Raw genomic sequence first — 25,691 nt, 5'->3', positions numbered from 1 at the left:
TACGGCTTTGGGGATGTTTTTTTATGAAGGTTGTCACCGAAATATGTTTAGGAGAAGTTTAAGCTCCGCATCGGAGCACTAGGCGACTGAAGCCACAGAGGTTGTGGGTCTCTGTTAGGGTTGAGCGAGGAAAAATGATAGAAGTTGAAGTGTAGAACTCCGTTGAAGAAACGCGAGAGGAGCGGCAGCTGCGGGCCTGCGACACTGTTTTCTGGTTTGCATGAGAATGAGAGGGGGAGAGTTGGAGAAGGTTAGGGCGTGAGGCTTGAGCGGCTGAAATGAATATTTAGTTTAGGTTTGTTTTAATTTAGGTTCTAAACCCTAATTAATTTTGGGGTTAATTATCGTTTAGCCACCATAACCTTAGGGGTAAATTAGCTTTAGGCTCTCTAGATTTATGCGTTTTGTACAAAACAATCCCTCAATTGTTTAAATTTTAGCTTAAATTAGTCATCACATTTAGATTTTTCTTAATTTAGTCTCTGTTTAGGATTGTTTTCTTTAATTAGTTGTGTATATTTATTTTGCATGTTGATATGTTTATGTATAAGTATGTGAATAATTTATTTATGAGCCATATAACATCATTTTGCATAATTTGTATGTTACCTTCATGGCATAACTTAAACCCTAACACATAAACCCTAAACTTTAAACTTTAAACCTTAAATCATATCACATAAACTCTAAATCCTAAACCCTAAACCTTATCACATAATTAGTTATGAGGTAAGTACAATATAGTATCTTGATATTAAATGCTCAAACCCTTGATATTTATGATATTTGAACCCAAAACCTCAAAATATAACAACAATTTAAAAAATTAGTTATTACAAATATTATCATTAGAAATATATTAAATATTTGTCATTAGATAAATAATTTTTTTATCAATTTAAAATAAATATAAGAATATTTATTCAAAAATAATTTTTAACCATTTTCAATTCAAGAATATTTATTCATCAATAATGTATTTTTAATATATTTTTAATAATGTAATTTTAAAAAATATAAAATTATAATATAATATTTTTTCGAACTACTCACGAGCTTTTCGAGTCGAATATCAAGTAGCTCGTTTCGACTCGTTAAGAAATCGAGTCGAGTTGGGTCCATTCGATCCAAGTATTTATCGAGCCAAGATCGAGTCGATCTCGAGTAGCTCGAGATCTGTCTCGTCTCATTTACAGCCCTAATACTCACTATTTTAATGTTGAACCTTATTCAAATAATTCGATGTTGTCAGCCAAATAGAATAGTAGAATGGTAGCCATGAACATAACCGACGACAAGGGAAAAATAGTCGAAGAGAAGTCGGAAAAGCGGTCGATAACGGAGGTCGTTCCCCTGTTCGTAGACAACTTACCACCTTCCTTGCATTGGAAAGGAATTTAGCAGGTTTTTGGAAGACATGGTGAAGTTTTGCACGTCTTTGTTGCAAGAAAGCTAAGCAAAAGGGGCACAAGATTCGCCTTCGTGCGTACGGGGGGTTTAGATTCAACACTTAGGACGAAGGAGAGGCTAAACGGCCTTCAGATTCTCAGCTCTAGAATCTCAGTGTGCTTTCCAGAGACTATAATAAAAAATAAGAGGGTGAAAAATCAACGGATACAGGTGAAGGAAATGTATGTGGGGTCTTCACCAAATGTGGGTTTCAAGGAAATCTAATCCAGGAGGTGTGAGAGAATAAACAAAGTGGCGAGAGGACTACAGCTTCAAAACTAAAATGGGTGAAGTTAGCACTGAAAAAATGGAACAAAGAATCTTGTGACAATTTATTGAAGAATGCGATACTCTGGAAAGAAGAACAAATGAGTTGGAAGATCTAGGACATATTAACAATATCGACCCATAAAAACTGGAAAGAGCTAAAAACAGTGTAAAATCCAGCTTTGGGATACATTGAGAGCCAAGGAAGATTTATGGTGTCAGAAAGCTAGAATCAACCGGTTAAGACAAAAGGACTTGAATACTTCCTTTTATCATAGAGCTGTAAAATTTTGGGCGAAAAAGTGTGGGATCAAAGGGGAAAATTTAGGTGAAGACGGAATAGCTCAAGGAGTTTGGGATCAAAGGTGTGGGATCAAGGAGTTTGGGAAAATTTAAGTGTGGGATTAAAACAGAAAGTTTTTTACCACTTTGCAAATCATTTCAATTGTAACTCAAGGAGTTTGGAGGCAGTGTTGGACTTGAACCTCTAACAGCTTTCATCTAGTGAAGCTCTACACTAGAAAATTTATTCACATTAGAAAAGGCGAAACTAGCAGTGTGGAATTGTGATGAAACGAAAGCCTCGGGCCCGGACGGGTTTAACACGGTCTTCTTTAAGAAATGCTGGGAGTTGAGTAAAGCCAATCTTCTTAAATTCAGAATTTGTTGAGAAGTTCTTCGCGACCGATAAGCTGCCAGGTAATGCAAACTCAACTTTCATTGCTTTGATTCCAAAGGTAAAGTTCCCAAAAAGAACAGCAAATTCAGACCAATCAGCTTAGTGAATTCAATATACGAGATCATTGATAAGGTAATATCCATGAGATTAAAGGTGGTAATGCACAAGTTGGTGAGCGAAGCGCAATGTGTGTTCCTGCAGGGGAGACAAATTTTCGATGAGGTGATGGTTGCAAATGAAATCTTACATTTTCTGCAAAAAGAACCAGAATCGAGAGACGAAATTATCCTAAAATTAGACTTTGCAAAAGCTTATGACTGTGTTAGATGGGACTTCTTGATGATGGTCTTGATGGAAATGGGGTTCAGCAAAAATGGATAGATTGAGTGGAGGAATGTGTTTCCTCAGTAAGGATTTCTATCTTGTTAAACGGGTCTCTAACACATGAATTCAACATGAAGAGAGGGTTGAGGCAAGGAGACCCCCTCTCCCCATTCCTATTCATCTTAGTGACGGGAGTAGTAATTCATCATGAATTAACAATCTCCCATCTACAATTTACGAACAACACGCTTCTTTCTCTTAGGTCGGACACTCGAGTAATAGCAAATGCAAAGCGATTACTAGGAGTTTTGAAATGAGTTCGGGTTTGAGTATAAACTTTAAGAAGTCTGGCATGGTTAGAGTAAATGTAGATAACTTATATCTAAACCAGGTAGCTCAGATATGCAGATGTCAGAAAATGTCTCTGCCCTTCAAATACTTGGGGTTGCCGTTGGGAGCTGATCCGAGAAAAGTTAACACTTGGGATCCAATGTTAGAGAACTTCTCCAAAAAACTTGCAGGTTGGAAGAGTAAAACTTGATCATTTGTAGGAAGAGTAATCCTTGTCAACTTTGTCCCCTCTGCACTACCTCTGTATTACATGTCTATATTAAAAAAAAAATTATATGGGGTTAACTGAGGAAGTATTTGCAACCCTAAGAAACTAGGAGTGGGAGTGGTGAATATGGCTTATCTGGCCTCAAAAGGATCCCCGATCAAAGTGACAACAGAAATATTTCGTCGGTTTGGAGGGGTATCATCAAGAATCTTTATGAGGAAGATGTAAAGAAATGGATGTACAACTCGAAGTTTTGCTGGAAACTTGGTGATGGTAAATCGATTTTGTTTTGGGAAGATAGGTGGTGCCTTGAAAAACCTTTATGCCAAGCCTCTCCTCGTCTGTTTAGAATCTGGTCAAGAAAGGGTATTTGTGTTGCTTTGGTGTTAGGGGACTCGAATTTTTTGGATGTAGTTTGGGAATCCCACTTCTCAAGACCTCTCGTCTACAGGGAATCTTCAGCGCTAGAAAGCCTCAAAATGTAATCCTCTACTAGAATTCTATGGATTCACGACACTGCAGGTAGTTTCTCGGTTAAAAAACTGTCCAACTTACTATTGAATGATACCATCGGGATGCCTATTTTTAATTTTGAAAAGATATGGAAATTAAAAGTTCCACCAAAGGTCAGATCTCTTCTCTAGATGTTAAAATTAGATAGGGTACCCACTAAGGATTTTCTATCTAGGAGGGGTATTCGGTTGGATATCTCGGGTAAGGAATGCCCTTTGTGTTCTTCCGAGCTGGAAAAATCTGATCACCTTTTTGTAAACTGTAAATTTATGTGTTGCTTTTGGGTTGAATTCTGCAGGTGGTGGGCAATCCAATGGAATCACAGTTCAAAGGTAGATGAGTTGCTCGACTTTTGTTTTGACTGTGAGTGGCATGGCATCACAAGACCGGTTTGGTTAATTTGGACAACTGCAGCTCTTTGGAGCCTTTGGCTCGTTAGAAACGATAGGGTCTTCAAGTCTAAAATTTTATCTCTAGAGGACATGCTAGTTTATACCAAAATGCGAGCCTTTATTTGGATTAAGGTGGTAAATGATTGTTTGTTGATAGTAGAAAAGGACTGGAAGGATGATTCATTGAATTGCTTGAGTCCCAACAGCTTTTAGAAAAGGACTGGTTTGATGAAATTTGGAGTGGGTGGTTTTTGTTTGCAAAGCAAAGCAGGTTTTGGAGGGGTTTGATGAAATTTGGTTGATTTATGCGTGCAAGCCGCTTCGCTTGGCCACAGGGACGCAGTCATTGAGCTCGCCCATCGCCTGAATGATGGTAACGGCCTACGCCGACACATAATGGCAAGCAGTCGTCTACTCATCCGAGTGCTAGCACAAGATCTTGCGCCGTCTTTAGACGCTTCGGTCAAACGGGGGGCGGAGGGGCACCCGTTGAACGTGTTTTTAAGAGAATGGTTCAAGTCTAGGATATGGGTGAGGAGGGTCTAAGGCTTTGCGCTCATAAAGGGTGCGGGAGGTCCAAGACGAGGGTTCGTGAGTTCATTAGGAGCAGAGATTGTCGGACGCGTGTTATTGCTCTTGTATTTGCCTCTTGCGCGATTGGAACTTGAAGCATAAGGTGGAATGTGTACCAATTGTGAGGTTGGCAAAAGGCGGTGGTGATAACGGTGGCGACGTCAGAGCTTTGGGGGGTTAAGGAAACTCAAGTGAAGACCCGGTCGTTGAATGAGTAAGATGGTAAATACCATTTATGAATTAAATATTACCCTCATCTTTAGAAGATATTTGAGTTTCAAATAAATAATATCTTATAATATAAAAATAAGAATATAAGATATAAACAAAGTATTAATATATGGAATTTGATTAATGGTTTATGAATTAAAATATATATATATATATATATATATATATATATATGAGATATGAAATTTTTAAATATCCAAAAGGTCAAATCTGGGTTGTCCATCACTCTCAATCAATTTCTTCGGGTCGCAGCGTACCCACCCGATCTAATGTCCAAGTATATTCCCAATCATACCCTCGTATAAATGGCGCAATTCTGTTGGCTGGAAAATCTTGACCGTACTGACAATTTCAGAAATTTCGCCCACTTTTAAATGGCGCAATACTCTTGAAATCGGGACTTTTTATTTCAATCCTTAATTTTATTTTATTAAGAAAACGAAAGGATCCGATCCGAGTCCCATAAGGTTTCGCAATCAAAGATTGGGGGAAGCTCAATCTTAGGTTTAGGGTTCTAAACAAGCTCAACGGATTTCGCGCGAAAATATGGATTACGATGGTAGCCGTTACGATCATCATTTTATTTTTATTCCATTTTTTAATTTTTATTGTTACTAGATTAGAAAATAAGTGAAACCGTAATTTTTTAGGTCAAAGAGGATCCGCAACGGCAACGGCACCGTCGACGATGTTGGCTTCTCTACTTAATAGAACAGCCAAGCTCCAAGAAGAGCTTCGAAACATTGAAAGACAAGTAATTCCTTCGTTTTCCTCCTCCCGATTTCAGTCGAATAATATTTATGACTTATGTTCCTATTTCTCCAAACGCAGGTGTATGATATGGAAACGAGTTATTTACAGGATCCGAGCCAATGCGGCCACGTTTTGAAAGGTTTTGAGGGATTCCTCTCTTCATCCAAGAATACTGCGGTGTATGGATTGCCTATTTCTCTCTCTCTCTCTCTCTCTCTCTCTCTCTCTCTCTTTATTCTCTGTTCTGCGTATGTGAAAGTAATTTATCGTTAGTAGAGCTGATAATTGGTGTAATCCTTTTCAATTTTTTGTGATTTGCCTTCATGCCAACCTTATGGTATGCATAAACATAACTTAAAAATACAATTCGCATGTTAAATGTATCGTACTAATTGTACTCAAACGTGTATTGTGTTTGGTACTTAATTATGTTTATTGAACTGTTGAGTTCTCATATAATTCCATAATAGTCTGGTTTGTTCAATTATATAGATTTGGGATTTATTCGGGAAACAAACATGATGTGTAAGTGCAAATTTTTTAGATGTATGCTTAAGGACACTGCAATTTAGCTAAAACTTTTTAAGTTTTTAAGGTTCCAGTCTGTTTGTACTCTGAAATTCCTTAAGAGCAATTCAGTTCAGTGAAAATTTATCCTTTGAATTGTATATTGAATATGAGCCACCTATTCAACTTGTCTCGCAGATTGAAGCGGTCCAGGAAGTTCCAGCCTGAAGATAGGCTATTCTCGTTGTCTTCTGTCACTTCACCTGCGGTGTGTATTAAATAAATAAAAGTTTCCCTCTTCTTTTCTTGTTTGCTTGCATATCTAGTACTAGTAGTGTTAAATGATGTGAAATTCGAAATTGGTTTTAGCAAATGCTGGCACGGAGCAAACACTTGGTTCTAAAATGTTTAATGCTATAGGCAACATTTGAACCATCATTCTGTTGTGGAGTTGCATTTGAACTTTTAAAACATGTGATCGGTAATCAGATAAAAATTTAGAATACGGATGAGATGGCTTTTGCTTCTTGTCTAGCACTGTTTTCTTAATTTGTCTGTGCTTCGGTGTTGGCTGTTGGTTCTCTTTTTTTTTTATCTGCATTTCAGAAGGGACTTGTATCATTTTGCATCCAATTGCATACACAGAGACAGACTGCATGAAAAACGTTATGGTATCTGCTGATAAGCTCATTAACTGAATGCAAGTTTATGCTAGAATCTTGCTGGTATTGCTGCAAATAGAGCTCCATAATTGTATGACCTCATAAGCAAATGCTTTTCTCCAACTCTTCAATCAAATTGATCAAAGTTGAATGTATTGCCGCTCGTTCTTCAGAGTTTGATGCTAAATGTTTTTAAAATGGATCTATAAATGGAGAATTTAAGGCTGTCATCAGAATACAATTCATGGTGCACTTCCAAAATCCAAACATGTTATCACTTAGCAATATGGATACTGTAATTACCATGCCTCTCTAAATGTGGGGAATAACTCTTAATAAATTTCATGAAAGATCAAATTCTCATATGTTTTGGTGTTTACTGCAGCTAGTTTTCCTTGGAGGTAATTGGATGGAAAAAAAACTGGTGTCAAAAACAATTTTTCCCCCTCGCAGAACCACTCATTAGCAAGTTTCTGAAACTGATTTTCCTCTGCTATTGCTTGCGTTTTCAGGCTGAAGAGGTTGCTGCCGGTAGAGATGGTGAGCCTATTGTATGCAGGTGCATCAACAAATTTCCTTTCTGGATGTTTCATCGTTTGTTGTTTCTTTGTGTTTAGCAGATGGGAAATATTATTACGGTGCTGGTCGGTCAAAGGGTGGAGGTTACTTTGCCAATGGGCAGTAAGTGCATTAATTTATTAAAATTCACCTTGGTCTGAAATTGCTTGAAAACAATAACTAAGGTTCAGATGCACTTGCAAATGCTTTTGAGATGGACATTCTAAACCCCCCAGCAATCTAAAGTTATGTCTGTGTTCTTCACAGAGGAAAGCCAAAAAAGGGCAGAGCTAGAGATGCGAAAAGACTGCGACACTCTAGTGAACCAGATTTTGAATATGATGATGATCCCGATGTCACATTTTGAAACCAACTTCGATCCGATGAAAAACAATCCTTGGTGCTCAAACTGAATCAGGTGTACGTAAAGTTACAATGTTGAATGGCAGCTTGTACAGTAGAAAGCCTGTTTCCCAGCTAGATTTGGGCAACAAGTTTCCCTTTTATTTAGTAGTATATTACAGATGACATTCATCACACTTTAATGTCGTTTTTACGTTTTTTATGGCATTGTAATCACGTACTTATGTTCAATCATATATACATGTTCACCAAATTTGCTGGTAAAATTCAAACATGCATCAGGTAAAGTTCATCGATTGTAATTAACATCCCTCATAATCAAGAATTTCAGGAAAACCTGTTTGGTAAAATTTCGTTTATTTGCTGAAAACAATTATTATTTGATCAGCTAAAATTCTCCATGGAAAAGAAATTAAAAAACCCCAGACTCGATAGAAAAAAAATATCCATTAGTATGAGAGGGATATTGAGATTAGAAGGAGCTAGATGAGGGCTTGTATACCAATTTGTTGCATTTCTCTAAGCTTCCATATCGGGTAAAGGGCACCCTCTCCAAGTTCTTCTACACCCACTTGTTGCATGGCCCATGCATGATACACGGAGCAACATATTGAGACACAAATTGTTAATTTTTATGAAAAACAGCAGAATAACTTTTCATTTACCTTCCCCGCCTTCCATTATTTTACCCTCGCTATCTCGTACGCAGTGAATCCGTTGTGTTTGAAACTGTGAACATCGAAAGGACAGGCCCCGGCATCAGTTTCAAAACCATTAAAAGGCTTAAATCAAGTAAAAAAGAAATTGAAGCAGACAAATAAGAGACTCGTACTGCTACTATGATAATGGGATAAGTCCCCATTATTTTGGTCTCTCTAACTTCTACGTCAGATATATGTAGAATCTGCAGCAGAAATAGAAGAAATTAGTAACAGCACTTCATATTAAGAATATAATCTCAACCACAATCTGCAAGCCGACTTATATTAAGGCCACGATAATTTGTAACCACATTTTGTTATACAAGGTTCATGTTTTCTTTCTGATTTTGTTTACAATAAAGAGCAGAAAAGTTGATACAACCGTTCTTAAATATGACCATCTTACTAAGCGCCATATAACAGGGCATAGAGCATTTCATAAAACTGTCAGACTTACCTTGTTATCGAAAAATATACCATGGCTCTGATAAGCAGTATGTTCTGCTTTGCATCTATCAATAATTCAGGACAACAATACTTCTTCAAAGTTTCAACATCTCCCTGCGTGTAGAATTATATTAGAAATGGCCACTACCTGGGACGCTATTTTTATTTGAAAATATAGAAAACTAGAATATAAGCCAGAGAAACCCCCTACTTTTATATATGCATTGTGGACTGGTATAATGGCTTCTTGAACTTCTGCCACAAACTCTGGCAAAGAGAATGCCCTACTCCATGAACCAAAGAATTTCACAGGTCAAGAAATGGAACACACAAATACTGAAGCAAAAATAAAGGAGAGGTGACCCTCTCGTCGACGTATTTCTTTGTATGATGCCGCAGCATCTGTTTCTTGAAAGATACTCTCGTTTATACTGTCAAGTAAAGAATTATGAAATCAGCGTCCAAATTGTCACGTAAATAACTTCTAAATCTTACGTGTAGCAGGTAAAAAAGATAAAAACACAAGAAAATGTTACATACTCCTGAATTTTGTGAACAATGGGGTTATCACTGGTCTCCCATATTTCACGCTTATCCTCTGCAATCTGCCAATTCAACCATGTAATAATTTGAACCAGTTCAATCTAAAGTATGTGTATTTCAGAAATTTAGACACTCCAGTATAGGCAATAGCCATAATAAGCAAGTAAAAGAACCATGAAAATGGAGAAGAAAAAAGAATAGGCTGGAAACTTGTCTCTTGGCCCTTCGTCACAACAGGTTCGTTCATCCCACTAACACGCTTGAATAATGGATTACCATGCATCTATGCAGAAGAGAACAAAATCCATTCAACAAGGGAAACACAAGCAATAGGTGAAACTTTATAGTGATATTTGACTAAAACTCAACACTGACAATAAACTTACCTTCTCTTTTAATGCCTCCCACTTTTTACTCCAACGGGACTGCTTAGATGGAAAAACAACAATATCAGTTCTTTAATTTCTTTCACCTGTTGATGAGGGAGGAGCTGTATACTCCAGATGCTGTCTCTTACTTGGGTTACCACTTAACTCATCCTTAACAATGTCATAACCCTTCTTTGCTAAATCAACAACCTTAGCTTCCTTTAAACTTTGGAAAGCCAAAGAAACCTTCAGAGAAGAAAAGCGAGACTTAAATTTTCCAATTACCGTTTCTGCAGTATCACCAGCTCCAGAATGCTGGTAATTCCCTTCCTTGGATGACGTCTTACCTTTTTCATCCTTCGTATCAGCACGATGCTGAGCTGATGTATCAGTACGATGCTGAGCTGATGTATCAGTTGACTGTGAAGACTCTTCCTTTCCAATTCCAAAACTTTCCTTAACCTAAAACAACATAACCAACTAACTTAATAAAATAAAAGCGGTCATAGACATAATTTGTAGGTCAACTATCTGAATTAAAAAAATACCTCCTCTTTGTCAGTTGAAATCTTCTCTTTCATGTTGGCAGACACCTACTAACGACATAATACCAATCAAATATGAATTAGGTATCATTAACATAGAGAGCAGCACCATCGAAAGCTTCGTACTCACATACCCAAAATTTTAAATACAACAAGACACTAATTTCAAGTAGCAACAAGAAGTCCACCCAATGAACAAAATAGAATCTAGATCACCAATATAAAATCCCAGGGAGGTTGCTTTATCAGCAATCATCCTTAGCTTTTATACGAAACAGGCTAACATAGCTATGGTTAAGTTCTAAAGTATAACTAGTTAATTAAGCTCGATTACATATTTGTTCCACAAAATGAATCGGATACAAATCACGCAAAGAAAGATACATATAACTTAATGGCTATTAAGTAATTCACATAAATATGCATTACAAGGAAAAGCAACTTGGAAAAGAACATAGTGTGAGCATAATTAGTTTGTGGCAAATACACAATGCATGTGAATCACTTAAAGAACAACAAGAGAAGATAAAATTGAACCCTAACCTTTTTAGCAGCAGCTTCGGCCTCTGTCCACGCACCATCAACCTGTTTGTAAAGCTGCTCGGTTGTCTGCTTCGTTCTGCATTCGCTATTTCACCATCTCAGGCAATCCCTTGACATACAAGGGTATGTCTCAGCCTATTAACCCTAACAATGCTAATATTACAACAGAACATAAAAACGATCACTGTAATACAAGAGACATTACCTAACTTTTAGCTCTTCTGCTTTAAAAAAATGTATGGAAAAGAAAGAAAAACAGAACTCTACAATATTCGAGAAACAAGGTAGCAGCTTCGTACCTGTTGGGACGAAAGGCATTGAGTAAGGGGATGTCTTGCAATGAAAAAATCTCGAACCAGCTTCCTACTAGCCATCATCAACCAACTTTTCTTCAGAAAACGTTTAGTATTTCTTTTTCATTTTTTGGGAGTTAAAAACTAGGGTTTTCAGTTTGGTGTGGAATAACTTGAAAGGGCCCTATTAAATAAATACTATTATCAATTATTATACAATAATATTAATTTTTAATTAGATAAATTCATTAAATTTAATACTTTTATATATTACTAATTATAATAATAGAATAATAGAATTAATATTAACTATAAATTTAATTAAATAAAATAAAATAAAATTATAAAATATTGAAATAGAATTTGTATCGTACAAAATTATTTTTTAAATTTTAAATTAACTACCACTTAAATAATATTATAATTATGTACTTTTTAAAATAAATATTTTTAACACTATAAATAAATATATTACTATCGTATGTTTTTTTTATAGAAAGTCACTAGTTTTATTAAAAATATAAAAATATACAAAATTACAATGAAGATTTACAAACATAATCGTAAACCTAAAATATAATTATGGTATTTTTCTATTATCATTTAGACAAAAACTAATCACCTAAATCACATAAGGACCAAAAAAAGGGAAGTATTGATACCGAAGGTAAGGGAAGTATCGATACTCTTATGGTAGTAACGATATTGCATATTTGTTTTAAATGTGTTCAGATTCAATAGGCATTTTTTGTACCGATACTCAATGGAGTATCGATACTACTTTGTATATTAGTATCGATATCATGACCTTAGTACCGATACTCCAGTCCAACGGTTGAAAAACGTCTAGTTTTTATTAGTGCAATATCAATACTCCAAGCCCAAGTACCGATACTCCCTGGTTTGGGCAGTTTTATTTTGCAGCAATTAAGTCCCCAACGGCTCCAAAACATCTTCAACGGTCACAAACACATTCCAACATATAAAATGAAGTTCAAGACACTTGTAGAAGGTTACACAACACCTATATAAACATTGATCATGAAGAGAAAAGCTTTCATTCTTTGTTCTTCATTTTCTCTTGTAAATAGTGTATTTTTAGTGAGCTAAATTGTGTAAACAACTTCCTTTGAGTGGTTTCTTGTTTACAATCTCTTTATCTTTATTGAAATGGGGTTTTGGTTATATCTTAATAAATTAGTAAATTTATTATTATAAATCCTTAGAGAGAAGCTAAGGTAGAAGACATAGACTTTATCGAGGAAGTTAAATCACTATAAATCACTGAGCCAATTTTCATATCCTCTCTCCTTAATTCCCAAAAATTTTAAAAGATCAATTCACTCCCTCTTGGCATTTTTTTGTTGATCGATAGAGCATTACAAATCCTAACACTAACATTATAAACGCTATCATTTTAGGTGCATAAGCCGTCAACAATGTTATTTCTCAAATAAGTGACATGTATTATAATATGATAATTTTGAAATTTATTTTTTTAAAATTCAAATGGTGTTATATTTATAAGAAAACCCTATTTTTTCTTAAGAAAAAACCCAAAATTCCTATAATCTCCTAATCCTAATCCTAACCCATTGTCATCAACTTTTTCGGCCACGACCATCACCGTCGCCGTAGTCTCTGACATCCTCCTAGTCATACGCCGTCATAGTTGTCGCTGATTGGTCGTCAAAATCATGTGAGATTACGATTTTCATTCTAGGGTTCGTGGGATATAAAACAATATTGATTCAACGTCGATCAATTACGACTTCATAGGGGTTTTGTTATTCAAGAGAGGTGACAACGGGTTGAGCTTCGTCGACGGTAAAAGGGTGACGAATAACGTGGGTTTAGAAATTGAGATAAAGGTTTTCAAAGTTTTAGGATTATTTTAATTTTTTATGTATTTTTAAATGTAATTTTAATTTTTTTAATTTTACATTTACCAAGACGTGACACATATAACTTAATAAAAACGTCGTTGACGAGCCAAACACCTAAAGTGACAATATTTATAATGTTAGACACCAAAATCATTAAAAAAAAAATTAAACACATATTCGTGAAAAACATTATAATTAATCCTTATAAAAATATCAATAAATTCGTGCACGTCTACTTTTTCAGCAAATTGGGGAAATCATTGAATATCAATAAAAATATTCTACTTCACGTTGTTTGACACTCGAGAGTTCAAATCGAAAGCAAAACCAGATTTCCCCATTTGCCTGATGGAATAGGCCCAAATATACAGGTACTAAAGACAAGCATCATTTGCAGTGGAAAAGCGGTGGGTTAAGTGAGCAGCGGCATCTTCCGACACTAAGCCTTGAATCAACAGAGTCTTCACTTCCCAAGCCGAGTATGGGAACCCTTTCCTACCGTACGAGTTGAGCAACGCCACACTCGCCTCCCTCACCAGCTCGTTGAACGCGTTCCGTTCTTCTTCTTCTTTCATATCTACTGCTTCCAACAAAGTCAACTCCGTTCCATACCGTTCCGCCGCTCTCGACCCGAACACCTTCGTAACCGTCGATGTTTCTGGAACCATCCTTGGCCACGCCTCTCTCCTGCTGCTCCAGAATCTGCAGTTACAAAATAACTCACCAAGTCCCAATATGAAAAATGGTAGCTTTTTTTTCCTGGGTAATTATTAAAAACTGAAATAAAAAAGAATATATATATTTTTTATTTTGCTCACTGGGGAGTGCATCTTCCTCTGGTTCTAGAATAGAGGAACCCGGGGTGTCGTTTCAGAGTTGCTGTGGACGCGGTGGCAAATGACATGGCTGCAAAGCAAGCGAAGAGGAGAGGGATAACGAGTGGACTCAGTAGAAGAGACGTTGATACCTTGTTGGAAGGTAAGAGCTCCATGTTGAGAGAGAAACCGGTTTGTGGGATCTGAGTTTTCCTTGTTTCTTGTCTGTTCTCTCTCTGCACTTGCTTTTAAGACAAGCCTTCAGAAACTGTTGTTGAATCGGCTACATTTCTCTACAATGATTGCTTTAATTTGAACTTCAAACATTTTTTTAACTTCAATAATGTCCAGAAGAAAATACATTAAAAAATAAACACGACGGCTATAATTTATTTGATAGTCGGTTTAAATACAAATTAAAAACCCCTCCTCTTCAAATAAAAAAGAGTAAACTACACATTTAGTATATAAAATATCAATTTTGGTCTATTTTAGTTTTTAAACTTTTAATTTTTTAAAACAATACCTAATTTTTAGTTTTTATTTCATTTTAGTATCTCACCGTTTAAAATTTAACGCGATAAGTATTTATACTATCAATTTTAGTCTGTTTTAGTACCTAAACTTTCAATTTTTTTTCAAAACTTAATGTTAAATTTTGAACATGGTACTAAAATGAAATAAAAATTAATTTTAGGTATAGTTTTGAAAATTTTGAAAGTTTAGATTCTAAAATAGACTAAAACTGATAATTTAAGTACTAAATTCATAATTTACCCTGAAATTTAAGTGAAACTATTCAAACCCCGTTGGTTTATTAGAAAATCCACTAATGTCTTATGGTCTAAATTAGGGACCAAACCCTAAACAAAATGGGCCGCTCCGGATTTGATATGGCCGGCAGTCCTCTTATTTCGGTAACCCAGAATTGCCCATAAGCAAATTGACAAATTACCAATGGACTCCCTTATCAAACAAACAACACGGAAATCCTGCGAAAGAGAATGCAAAACCGCCACAACAACGCTTTGTTTTGAAGCTCCACCTTAACTCATGTCGCATGCACTTCATCTCCTTCCCAATAACGTTCCTGGTATGTGTTTCTCTTCCTTTCTTATTTTGGGGAGTGTGGTTTCCCTTCAGTTTATTTACTTTTTTTTGTTTGGTTCCCAAGAAAAAAAGAATGAAAATAAAATGTTTGCCATATTCGAGGCTAAGGGCTGAAATGAGTTGTCTTTTTTACTCGCATCCCATTTTTCATTAATGAGTGTTTTTAGTTTTACCTTATTCTATTTGGTCTCTTTTTTTGTTAAAAATTTTCTGGTATTAATCTTATCCTTAGATTATTTTGTTGTTCATTGCTTGAATCTGTGAAATGATCTATTGTTAATTCATGCTGATATTTTGTTTATATCTGCATTCTTGTGGTCTGGAAGGTAGCTTAATCGTTTTCTATTTTTTGTTGTTGCATTTAAAAAAAAAAGGAAGTTCACTGAGTTACGCAGTTGTTGTGCATCTACAATAAGTATTTTTCGTTTGTGATGAGCTAGAGGAGGAAATAGTCCTGTCTTGTTGGGGTTGTTTTCGTCGCTCGGGTGTTAGCTCGGGTAACATAAATAGACTTTGGGGTTGAGTGTTGTTTTCATTCTTAGGTTGCTATGTATCTGGAAGATTAGTTTAGCTAATGTTGAACTTTTACTTTTATATTATCTAAGTAGAAATTTGTAATATTCCTCAGCAAAAGGTTGATTACACCCTCGAGGAAGTCTCGGAGAAGATTATTTTAAGTAGGCATGCTTTGGCTGGTTTGAAAACTCATTTTAATTTGTTCCTGTTTATGATGATTGCAACTTTGTGAAGATTGATGTTGATTGTAATGTGGGATTTGCCCAAGGTAGTTTACTGGCTAGATTGCTGGTGTGTTATTTATTTGTTGTTTTTAGTTATTCGAATTTTTGACAAGTGCTTTATGGGTAAAGAATTAGGCCCACAGATAATATTGTATCGGAAATGGTTATTTTCTTAACTCTGTGTCATTTGATTCTGTTCTATTGTAGGTTATGGACCAACAGACTGCAGATATCGCTCCGACTCGGGCATTTCTGGAAGAGCAATGACACTTTCTCCTTGCTCTTCACATAGTCACCACATAATTTGCACACAGGTGAAGATTAGATCCTTGAAATGTAGTTCGAGAGGAATATATGTTGTATGCAGAGCAGGTTCTAGTGGTCACAGGAGAAACCCTGACTTATCGAGGCAAAGACATGGGTTTCGAGGGAAGAACAGGCAGAATGAGGAGAGAGAGAATCTTGAAAATATAGATGAATCTGAAATGATATCTTCAAAAAACGGGCCATTACTCTCCCTCTCTGGTTCCACGAAATTTCAAGCTGCTGCAGCCCCAGGTCCAAGAGAGAAGGAGATTGTGGAGCCTTTTAGGAAGGTCCAAGCTAAACTTAAAGAAAGAGCTGCAGTTAAAGAAGATAAGAAAACTGAAGCCTCACAGGGGAAGGGAAAAGAGAGTGAAACAGTCGATTCTCTCCTTAAGCTATTGAGGAAGCACTCGGTTGAACAAGGTAAGAAGAAAAACAGCGATGGCAACAGCAGACACTTGCATTTAGATGATCCAGAAGTGAATGGCTCTTCTAATGGAGATAAAAGCTCCAGTTTCTTTGGTTCAAATGATAGAGCGAGGAGTGAGACAAAAGAATCCTATGTGCCTAGTTTAAGCAGGCCAGCATCAAATTTCCGACGAAAGTCACCTGTTCCACAAATGAAATATCAGACAATTTATTCTGGTGAGGAGACCGTCAATTCTGTGACACATGTCAATTCAGATAGGAATAGAAATTTGAGCATGGAGTCACATCCTGCAGCTAATCATGTGCCTGAGGAAGAGGAGGAACTGGAGTTTGAATCCGAGCCAGAGGATGAGCTTGAGCTTGAGCCTGAGTCAATCTATCAAGAATCTGATGCATTGGCTGAGTTGTCAGAGGATGAATCTTCAGATATTGACGAAGAGGGCGGAGAACAGCAGATTGAACATGAGGATTTTAGTGCATTGAAGCTGCCAGAACTCAGAGCGCTTGCAAAATCACGTGGGTTAAAGGGGTTTTCCAAAATGAAAAAGGGTGATTTGGTGTCTCTACTTAGTAGCTCTGTCTGATTAATGATGAAGTCGAAAACTACAGATCACTCGCATTTTGATAGTTGTGACTTGTGAGATTCCCATTTTGGTTTTAATGGCACTTATTTTCTGTTTATTAGTAAATGTATAACAAACCTGCCGAATAATCCTTCCAAGGGGCAGGAAGCCATGGATTCTTCTTTAGATTCATTCGAGGAATCAATTTTTCTCTTTTCTGTACTCGACATGCTTTATTAGTCGGGTGTCATTAAATTTAGCTGTTCGTAAATTCTATTTTCCCCACAGGTTCCTTGTGTTTTGCGTGCAATCAAATGTAGCACATTTCGTTAGATGAATGAAGAAGGTGCCAGCTTTTCTAAAGCGTATGATGTTATTACCAAGTTCTGTAACCTGGTTTTGCAAAAGGGGCTGTGTCACCCTTGTCGCATGGTCTCAGCCCGACACACCAAAAGCAAAGGAAAAGGTATGCAGCTTAGTTTTTTCATATTGCCCTGCTACATTGTTAGTCACTGCATTGTCTTCTCCTGTATCTGGGATCTCTTCGTAACTGAACACGTGATTATATGATTTTCTTGTCTTTTCACTACTAAAGTTGAATTGTGATTAGGGCTGTAAATGAGACGAGACAGATCGCGAGCTATTCGAGATCGACTCGATCAAGGCTCGATAATACTCGGATCGAATGGACTCAACTCGAGTTCTTAACGAGCTGAAATGAGCTACTCGATGTTCGACTCGAAAAGCTCGTGAACAGCTCAAAAATATAATATATTAAGATTTTATTTTTTTTAAATAAATTTTTAATAATATTAATATTTATGTATTGATTTTTTTTAAATATAGTAAGATTTCATGTATTTAAGGTTCATGTTCGAGTTCGAGTTCGAGGCTTCAATCGAGTTAAGTTTAAGAAATTTTTTTTCATTTCGAGTATTTTCGAGCTACTCACGAGCTTCAATTCAAGATTTCGAGTTCGAGTCGAGCTTGAAAATTTTAAGCTCGCGAGTTTACGAGTCAGTCGAGCTCCATTTCAGAATTTTCGAATCGAGTAGAGCTCGGTTCGTTTACACCCCTAATTGTGATTATATTGCTTATGTTTTTGTGAGAAACTCTATTGAGGAGTTCTAGGTTTTCTCCTATTATTTATATGGAATTGAACCTAGCATTAGTTTTGATTGGAATGGCATAAGATTTTCTTGCTTAGCACATTAAACCTTGAAGTTGGTGTTTTCTCATAAAACCTTTAGGAATTTGGACTTGGAATGTGCCAATGTTTATTTTGCTGTGTATCGTCACCTGAAACGTGCATCCTGCTCCCTACTCCATCTGCCTTTATTGTTGTAATAAAGAAAATAACCTGAGGCAGGCTCTGGTCCTGATGTTATGCCTAAAGCCATGAACCCAAACCCAAATCATGTGAACATCTTGCATTTCGGTCGATCAACGTTACTTTCCCAACCTGATTCGAGTTTTTGTTCTTACCATCAACACCCTTTACTCATGAATCTCTTGTCCGATCCGTAATGAGCTTTTGACAAGTATTTTTCCTTGTTGGATGGTAAAAAATGAGATCAGGACAGCAACAATGGAAGTTAGATGAGATTTAAGTACTTGTTATGAATTTCGATAAATAAATCGTCACAATATTTCTATCACACAGGGTTTTTAGACGTTACACTGAATCTGTCAAAATTGAGAAAAATGGAGCATTGAAGAATAACTATATGCTTTATATACATATACTTTTTACACTGCCCAAAATTAAATACGAAAATAAACAAATAAGCCCGACACCAAATTACACAATCTTCTATTTGTATCATTAAAGACAAACATCACACATCAGAAATCAACAAATGGCAGGCTTCTAGTTTCCCCTTCAAGAATATGCAACTTTTTCATAGGAAAACCACACCATTGTTATCAATATCAAATCCCATATCGTCCAAGCTGTTTTGTTCCATGTCCATGTCCCACAGGAACTCGAATTCATCGTCAACTTTGGAGCTAACTTCATTGCTGTAGCAATAATCGTCGTCGTCGTTTTTTTCCCGAGAGTTATTACATTGAAGCAGGCTTAGGAAGGTTTGGCCTTGGCTTTGATGGGCGTGTGGGGAGTATAAAGAGCCGCTTATTTGTTGAAGTTGATACCCACAATGCATGCTTTTTTGGTCTGTTGAAGTAGGACCGTGAGACGAGGATGTCTCCAACATCATCGTTGGACTGTTATTGTCATCTCCCCTGCTCTTGTGAAAAACTCTACATAAAACCCAGTCTTCCTGTCACATTGAAAAAAATTCATCAATGATCCCGATGGACTGAAGGAGACGGGGGAGAGGTAGTTGTCCATTGAATATTTTAAAATTTCATATATCTTTTTATTGATAATATGTTTTCACTCCCTAAAATTTTATAAGTTCGCACATTAACATAAAATCATGTGTCTTTCCTTATAAGTGATATACAATAATATATATAAGGTTAGAATCTATTTGTACAGTGTAAAACTCTTTCAATTTACCACAAATTTAGAATTGTTAGATAAATGAAAATAGTAGATTAACTCATTGTTTTTTTTTTCAGTGAATATCTTTTTATTTCTTATTGTTATTCTCAACCGTCTATTTTCACTTATCCAACGACACTATATTTGTGTAAAGTTGAAAACGAGGAGCGAGTTAAACTCACCTTAGGAGGCATATGCGGGGTTTCGAGACGAAATTCATGCATAATCCAACCGGTTTTGACTCCGTTTGGGGCTCGGTTGAGGTAAAACACTAATGTCTTTCTCATCCCCACTACTTGTCGTGTTGTTGGGTTGATGACCGTCCGATCCTTTCCGGTTGCTTTCCAGTACCCGGATACCGTTGCTCGATTCGTTCGAAACCCTGTTGCGTACTTCCTATCTCGAAAACTGAAGAAATACCACTCGTTTGCGTTTAGCTTTGCCACCTCTTTAATTTCATTCAAGTCACATGCGTACACCAAATATATTGTTTGTTAGTTAAAAATTAGCAAAAAAAAACTATCATCCAATGATATTAAATTAAATATTTATTTGAATTAATAACTGGTATCCGATCTATTAATATATCCGATCTATGAATAGATTAATCCAGATAAGATATTGTAGAGACAAGGACGATCTTCCTAACCCAATTTGCTCTATTCACAAACATCAAAGTTCGAATCAAGAAAAATAGTGTCTAGTTCCACTAAACCAAACTTTCTTGTTGGTAAATTAATATTTCTTTTACCGTTTATAGGTGGATTCCTACGTAAATAATAAACGACACTTATGACTAGTTGAAACCTATCTCAAACCGTGATTTTAGGACTATTCGTGTATTATCCAACATAAATTTATATCGAGAGGTTCACTCCAAAAGTTGACCTTAAAGGTGAATAATCTCTTTTATCTTAAAACAGGCAAATAATATATCGTGTAACTACATGCATTCTTACATACATGAATGTATGTGTCTGTATCTGTATACATGTTGAGGCAAAAAAACAACAACAACAACAACATGATTTGTATCAACAAATCAAAGATGAAACCGTGGTTCTACAAAAACACGAGTTCATCATTTTCGTTGAAAATTTTTATCTCAAGAAACAAAATCATGTTTTGCCCGAGACTCGTTTAAACCAGAGATCGCAAGAACTCAACTCAAGCCCCGTCTGTTTCTCTTTCAGACACACAGCAGTTGCTTGTTTTCTTAAGATCAACGAAATTACTAATGTGGTCGTTCGTTTTCTTTTTGATACCTTGATCAATGCACCGTTAGTTCTAAAGAAAATCAAAACCCCCAAAGACTCAAAAGAATAAGAAGAGATGGAAGACGATGAAGAAGAAGAAGAAGAAGGTACCAGGAAGCTGCCATGGTTCACAAGTATGCAAATCGATTTCGACCAAAGTTCCCTTCAAGGCTTCCTCATTGGCAATCTTTTTGAAGAGATAATGGCAAACCAACTCCTCGTCGCTTGGGTAAAACCTAAACCCAGGTGGTAGTGTTGCTCCAATGTCCCTTAGCCCCATTCTCTCTTCAAAATATATGGGGTCTAAGCTTAGTAAATTACACCAAAAAATGAGTGGATAAATGAAATGTAAGGTATAGAAGATGGTATTGTATGGTACGAGTTTCTTTGTTTGGGACTTGAAAAATACTAATATGGAACAAGACAATTGGTTGGTAATATGAATATATATAAAGATGCTTGTGTAATTTGCTTATTTATAATTGTGAAGTTTGTAGAAAAACCAAAGCTGCAAGAAATCTAGGTAGCTACTTAGTTGTGAACAATTTTCTTGTTCTAACAACACATATATGGACAAGATCCAAACAATTTTATCAAGACAAACATTCCAAAACACCCTTTCACCTCTCATATTTAAATGGATTTCTTATGTAAAATAATATGTATTTAAAATTACTTTTAAAAGGAAATATCTCAAGAAAAAAATTTCACCCGGAGTACAGTATATAACTGCGATGGGACGTAGGATTGTGTTTTAAAGGTGAATTTGAATTTATAAAATTTTAAAGAGGTTGAATTTGAAGTTATAAAATTTTAAGAGATAAAAATATATTTTTAATATAAAATATATATAAAATATATTATAATTTTAAATTTTTAAGAAAAGATCGGCCACGCCTAGTTCCATCCCTGGCCATGGAAGTAGGGATGGTAAAAAAACCCGAACCTGACGGGGAAAACCGAAAACCGAATTAAACGGGTCGGGTTCGGGGATGATAAACGGGGACGGGGACGGGGAAAACCCATTTATTTTAAACGGGGACGGGGACGGGTTTGGTAATCCCCGCCCCGATTACCCGATTACCCGCCCCGATACCCGACCCGATAAATATTAAAAATAATTATATTATATATATATATATATATATATATATATATATATATATATAATATTAATAAATTTAATTTAAATAAAAAATATATATTTAATTTAAATATATATATATATACCCGGCCCGATTCCCAGCCCAATACCGACCCAATACCCGACCCAATACCTGGCCCAATACCCGTTTAAATAATCGTTTGTGCTAAACGGGGATACCCGTTTCCCCGCGGTTTTCCCCGATTACCCGACGGGGATCCCCGTTTAAATCCCCGTGGTTTTTTAAACAGGGACGGGTACCGATTTTTTAAACGAGGACGGAGACAGGAGGACCAATACCCGGCCCGAATCCGCCCGTTGCCATCCCTACATGGAAGTTATTATTTCATTTATATTTTAATAACAATAATATAGTCTAGTTTGTTTTCTTAAACCTTTTGAATTTTTATTTGAATTATATTGACAGTCTGTGCTGAAAAGTACAAAGAAAAAGCAGGAAAAAAAAGATACGGATAGATTTGAAGAAATAATTTTATTAAACTAAGTAAAGAAATTAGATTAAAAACAAATGATAAATTACATATTTAGTCACTCAATTATTCTCATGGTTCCATTTTTGTCACTCGACTACTATTTTGCTAAAATCATAACTAACGTTATATTTTGGTTCAATTTTAGAAATATGTCGTAAAAAAAACTAATAGAATTGCTTTCTTGGTAATTTTTTTCTATTGATAATATGAAATTATCTTATGTTTATACATCAGTATCATCGTTGATTTTTTAATAGCGAGCGACCAAGATTTAATTTTAGGTATAATTTTGAAGGAAAAAAAGTTAGATGATCAAAATGAAACTATACAAATAATCGAGAGACAAAATACCTAGTTTACCCAAAAATAAATCTTTATATGATTCGTACTACTTGATCAATGGATCTATACGGTAATATAAGAAAAGTAAAGTTATAAATGGAATGTTCAAATTCAGCAGTACTATATTTAAACAATTCATTATTATTATTATTATTATTATTATTATTATTATTATTATTATACCAAATAGCTTGATGTCATTGGCTATAATAATAAATAAATAATAATAATTGTAAAAAGATCCAAGCGTCACGGCTGACATGGTTAATTAAACATATATTTAGTTATTTATTTATTTTTCAAGTAATAATTAATTGGTCTGATATTTCCATCAAGTAAAATCGTCTGAACTAATAATTAAACATGGATTAAAGTGATATTTAGAGATATGATTAAGAAATTAAAATTCATATAAAAAAATTACTTTTGTCTATAAACATCAATTATTGAACCCTGGTTATACTAAATTATTATTAATAATAATCAGAAAGAGGGTCTAAATTTTGATGACGTAAGAAAAAAATTTGGATGGAGAGGACCAGAGGGGCCGACGCTGATGGCTTGCCTTTGATGTGAGGTCCACTGACGATGAACTTATCAATATTATTAAATAATATTATTTGATTAGTTCAATCAATAATTAAAGTGATAATTATTTTCTGTTGAAAAGTATATTTTCAAGTGTACAAGCTTAATTATTATAAACTTTTCACTTTCCAGAAAATTAAACTTTAAAGAGATATATAATAATGTCGAATCTAGTACTGAGATATATTAAATTTAAAGATAATATTATTGAGATGGGATTATAATAATTTTTAAATATGAATTCTAAAAAATATATAAAAGATTAAATATATTAATAATGATTTTATAAAATGATAATAAGCCTATAATTAGATTATTTTTTTTGCATACTTGGGAAGGTTTTAACAATTAATTATAATTAAGAAAATGAGGAGAAAAGGGCATTTGTCGCATTAATTGAATTCTGGTGATAATAACCGATGATGATAATTAGAGGATAGTTTATGGTAAATAATAGATGATGACTGGACTGGTTGTCAGTTTGTCACCTACACTCTTGTACAATTACATCCGAATACTCATGCAACTCTAATTTCACCATTAAAAATAAAAATATTTAGTGAAATTAATTGTTTTACTCACAAGTTAAATATATATTAGTCATAATAAATTCAACGATGGATACTTTATTTCATTAATAATGGAATGAATTAAAATGACCACACGTCAAAATATATAAAGAAATTTGGAGATAATAATCGTCAAAATACTCATACAAAAGTAAAATATTATATCTAAAAATATGAGGAAAAAAATAAAATATTCCATTGAGAATGACGTCCAACGTCAAGACCCAATAACCTTCATAAAAACTCATTGTCTCTATTGAATGAGACACCTTACGTAGTGATAAAGGAGTGGTGAGCGAATCAAATAATATGATAGGCTACTTCGCTACACAATTCTAATTACATCGGTAAACAACCTTTTACCAAAAGAAGAGATCTGATTATACGTGACCACCGACAAACCAATCAGAAGATAAATGTGGTGATGATTTTTGTGCGATAACCAAAACGACCGCAAAAGTATACGAAAAACGTACCAAAAACCATAAGGATTGTGCCACAAGAGCATAATACAAATGTGTCGCAAGGACAAAGATTCTCATTTAAAATTAAAATAGACTCAAGAAAAAAGAAAATAAAAGACATAATATAAAAAAATAAGAGAATTAATAGTTTCTAGCGATCGGCAACTAACATTAAGATTAGTGATGCTGCCGGCTAAAAAAATGACACAAAAATATTTAAAAAAATAGGTTGAAAGAAAGGAGAGACCGCTAGGTTTAGAAGTTATTATAAGTGTTTTTTTCATTTTAAAGTATTTTTACGGTTATATTTTTATATAAATGTACATACGTATATTTTTTTTGAGTTTATAAGTATAATAAGTATAATTGTAAATCTTATATGTCTAAATAATTAAAATTAAAATGAAATTAATATAAAATAGCATCGAATTTAAAAATAAAACACATCCAAGTTATATGTAGCGAAGCTTATTCGAAATAAATTTAAGAGAAAACTTGCACTTAGTAATTATATATATATGATAAAACATAAAAATGAATATTCGAATACTCAAATCCTCAATCTTACGAAAATAATTAAGACATCATTGAAAATATTAATATAATTACGACTCATGAATTTAGCATATGGAAGCAAGCATATTGTCAAGACATAAAATTACATTCATTTTTATTATTTTTGGCTTAGTCAAATTTACACCTATGTGTTTGTTGTTGAACAAACTAATTAATTTGGATTATCAAACAATTATGATAAAAAAAGCATAAATGAGTGAAAAATATATAGACGGGGCGATTAGTCTAAAAACAAAAATCACGTCGAGCCGAGATAGCCTTAGGAATAAAATTAAGATAAATATAAAGACGAGATTAATTCAAATAATAAGTAATTTGATATCATTTAAGTAATTTGATATCATTTAAGTAATCATTCTCACTTGATCGACTTTATTTTTGTTGTATAAAATATTAAAAAAAATTAAGATTTGAAGGAAAGTCTTGAAATATATATATCGTCGCTCAAAGTTTACTATTATTTATATTTGAAAGTCTTGAAATATATCTAATGGTAAATCCAACTCCTAACACCATTCCATCAAGTTCCAGGGAGAGACATTCATCTACCAGTTTCTTCGACCTCAATATGGATATGTCTTCCAGTTCTAGGGGGAGACATTCATCTGCCAACTTCTTCGACCTCAATAT

The 25,691-nt window shown here is 34.8% G+C and overlaps 4 protein-coding genes and 1 pseudogene across 7 annotated transcripts; 2 read left to right on the top strand and 3 right to left on the bottom strand.

The window, feature by feature from the left end:
- The first annotated feature begins 5,408 nt into the window (after positions 1–5,408).
- On the top strand, positions 5,409–8,006 carry LOC120120942 (chromatin modification-related protein MEAF6-like). 3 transcript variants are annotated; one of them, XM_039140424.1, is made up of 7 exons: positions 5,409–5,546; positions 5,638–5,741; positions 5,819–5,919; positions 6,446–6,515; positions 7,422–7,449; positions 7,530–7,590; positions 7,735–8,006. In XM_039140424.1, exons 1-7 carry the CDS (start codon positions 5,534–5,536, stop codon positions 7,832–7,834), a joined length of 477 nt encoding a protein of 158 aa, XP_038996355.1. In that variant the 5' UTR covers positions 5,409–5,533; the 3' UTR covers positions 7,835–8,006. The 3 variants fall into 3 exon arrangements, with proteins under 3 accessions (XP_038996355.1, XP_038996354.1, XP_038996357.1); XM_039140423.1 differs by having other exon boundaries at positions 7,527–7,590; XM_039140426.1 differs by lacking the exon at positions 7,530–7,590 and having other exon boundaries at positions 5,412–5,546; positions 7,422–7,468.
- Positions 8,007–8,206: 200 nt separating this feature from the next.
- LOC120121008 lies at positions 8,207–11,414 on the bottom strand (annotated as a pseudogene).
- Positions 11,415–13,487: 2,073 nt separating this feature from the next.
- On the bottom strand, positions 13,488–14,246 carry LOC120121007. The gene is made up of 2 exons (XM_039140491.1): positions 13,975–14,246; positions 13,488–13,858 (listed from the first exon to the last, which is right to left on the bottom strand). Exons 1-2 carry the CDS (start codon positions 14,145–14,147, stop codon positions 13,531–13,533), a joined length of 501 nt encoding a protein of 166 aa, XP_038996422.1. The 5' UTR covers positions 14,148–14,246; the 3' UTR covers positions 13,488–13,530.
- A 695-nt stretch (positions 14,247–14,941) lies between these two features.
- Positions 14,942–17,479, top strand: LOC120121005 (rho-N domain-containing protein 1, chloroplastic-like). 2 transcript variants are annotated; one of them, XR_005515951.1, is made up of 3 exons: positions 14,942–15,064; positions 16,029–17,193; positions 17,408–17,479. XR_005515951.1 is itself a non-coding variant. In XM_039140489.1 (2 exons), the coding sequence occupies exons 1-2, from the start codon at positions 15,025–15,027 to the stop codon at positions 17,138–17,140; spliced, it is 1,152 nt and encodes a 383-aa protein (XP_038996420.1). In that variant the 5' UTR covers positions 14,942–15,024; the 3' UTR covers positions 17,141–17,308. The 2 variants fall into 2 exon arrangements, 1 of the variants encoding a protein (XP_038996420.1); XM_039140489.1 differs by lacking the exon at positions 17,408–17,479 and having other exon boundaries at positions 16,029–17,308.
- A 1,541-nt stretch (positions 17,480–19,020) lies between these two features.
- Positions 19,021–21,164, bottom strand: LOC120121006 (NAC domain-containing protein 21/22-like). The gene is made up of 3 exons (XM_039140490.1): positions 20,996–21,164; positions 19,811–20,076; positions 19,021–19,401 (listed from the first exon to the last, which is right to left on the bottom strand). Exons 1-3 carry the CDS (start codon positions 21,162–21,164, stop codon positions 19,021–19,023), a joined length of 816 nt encoding a protein of 271 aa, XP_038996421.1.
- Positions 21,165–25,691: the final 4,527 nt, after the last annotated feature.

The sequence above is a fragment of the Hibiscus syriacus genome, unplaced genomic scaffold (genome assembly GCF_006381635.1).
Source record: "Hibiscus syriacus cultivar Baekdansim isolate YM2019G1 unplaced genomic scaffold, ASM638163v2 tig00110356_pilon, whole genome shotgun sequence".
In the NCBI taxonomy this organism is placed as follows: Eukaryota; Viridiplantae; Streptophyta; class Magnoliopsida; order Malvales; family Malvaceae; genus Hibiscus; species Hibiscus syriacus.
The sequence above is the reverse complement of the archived record's forward strand: the minus strand, read 5'-3'. Positions and strand labels throughout refer to the sequence as shown.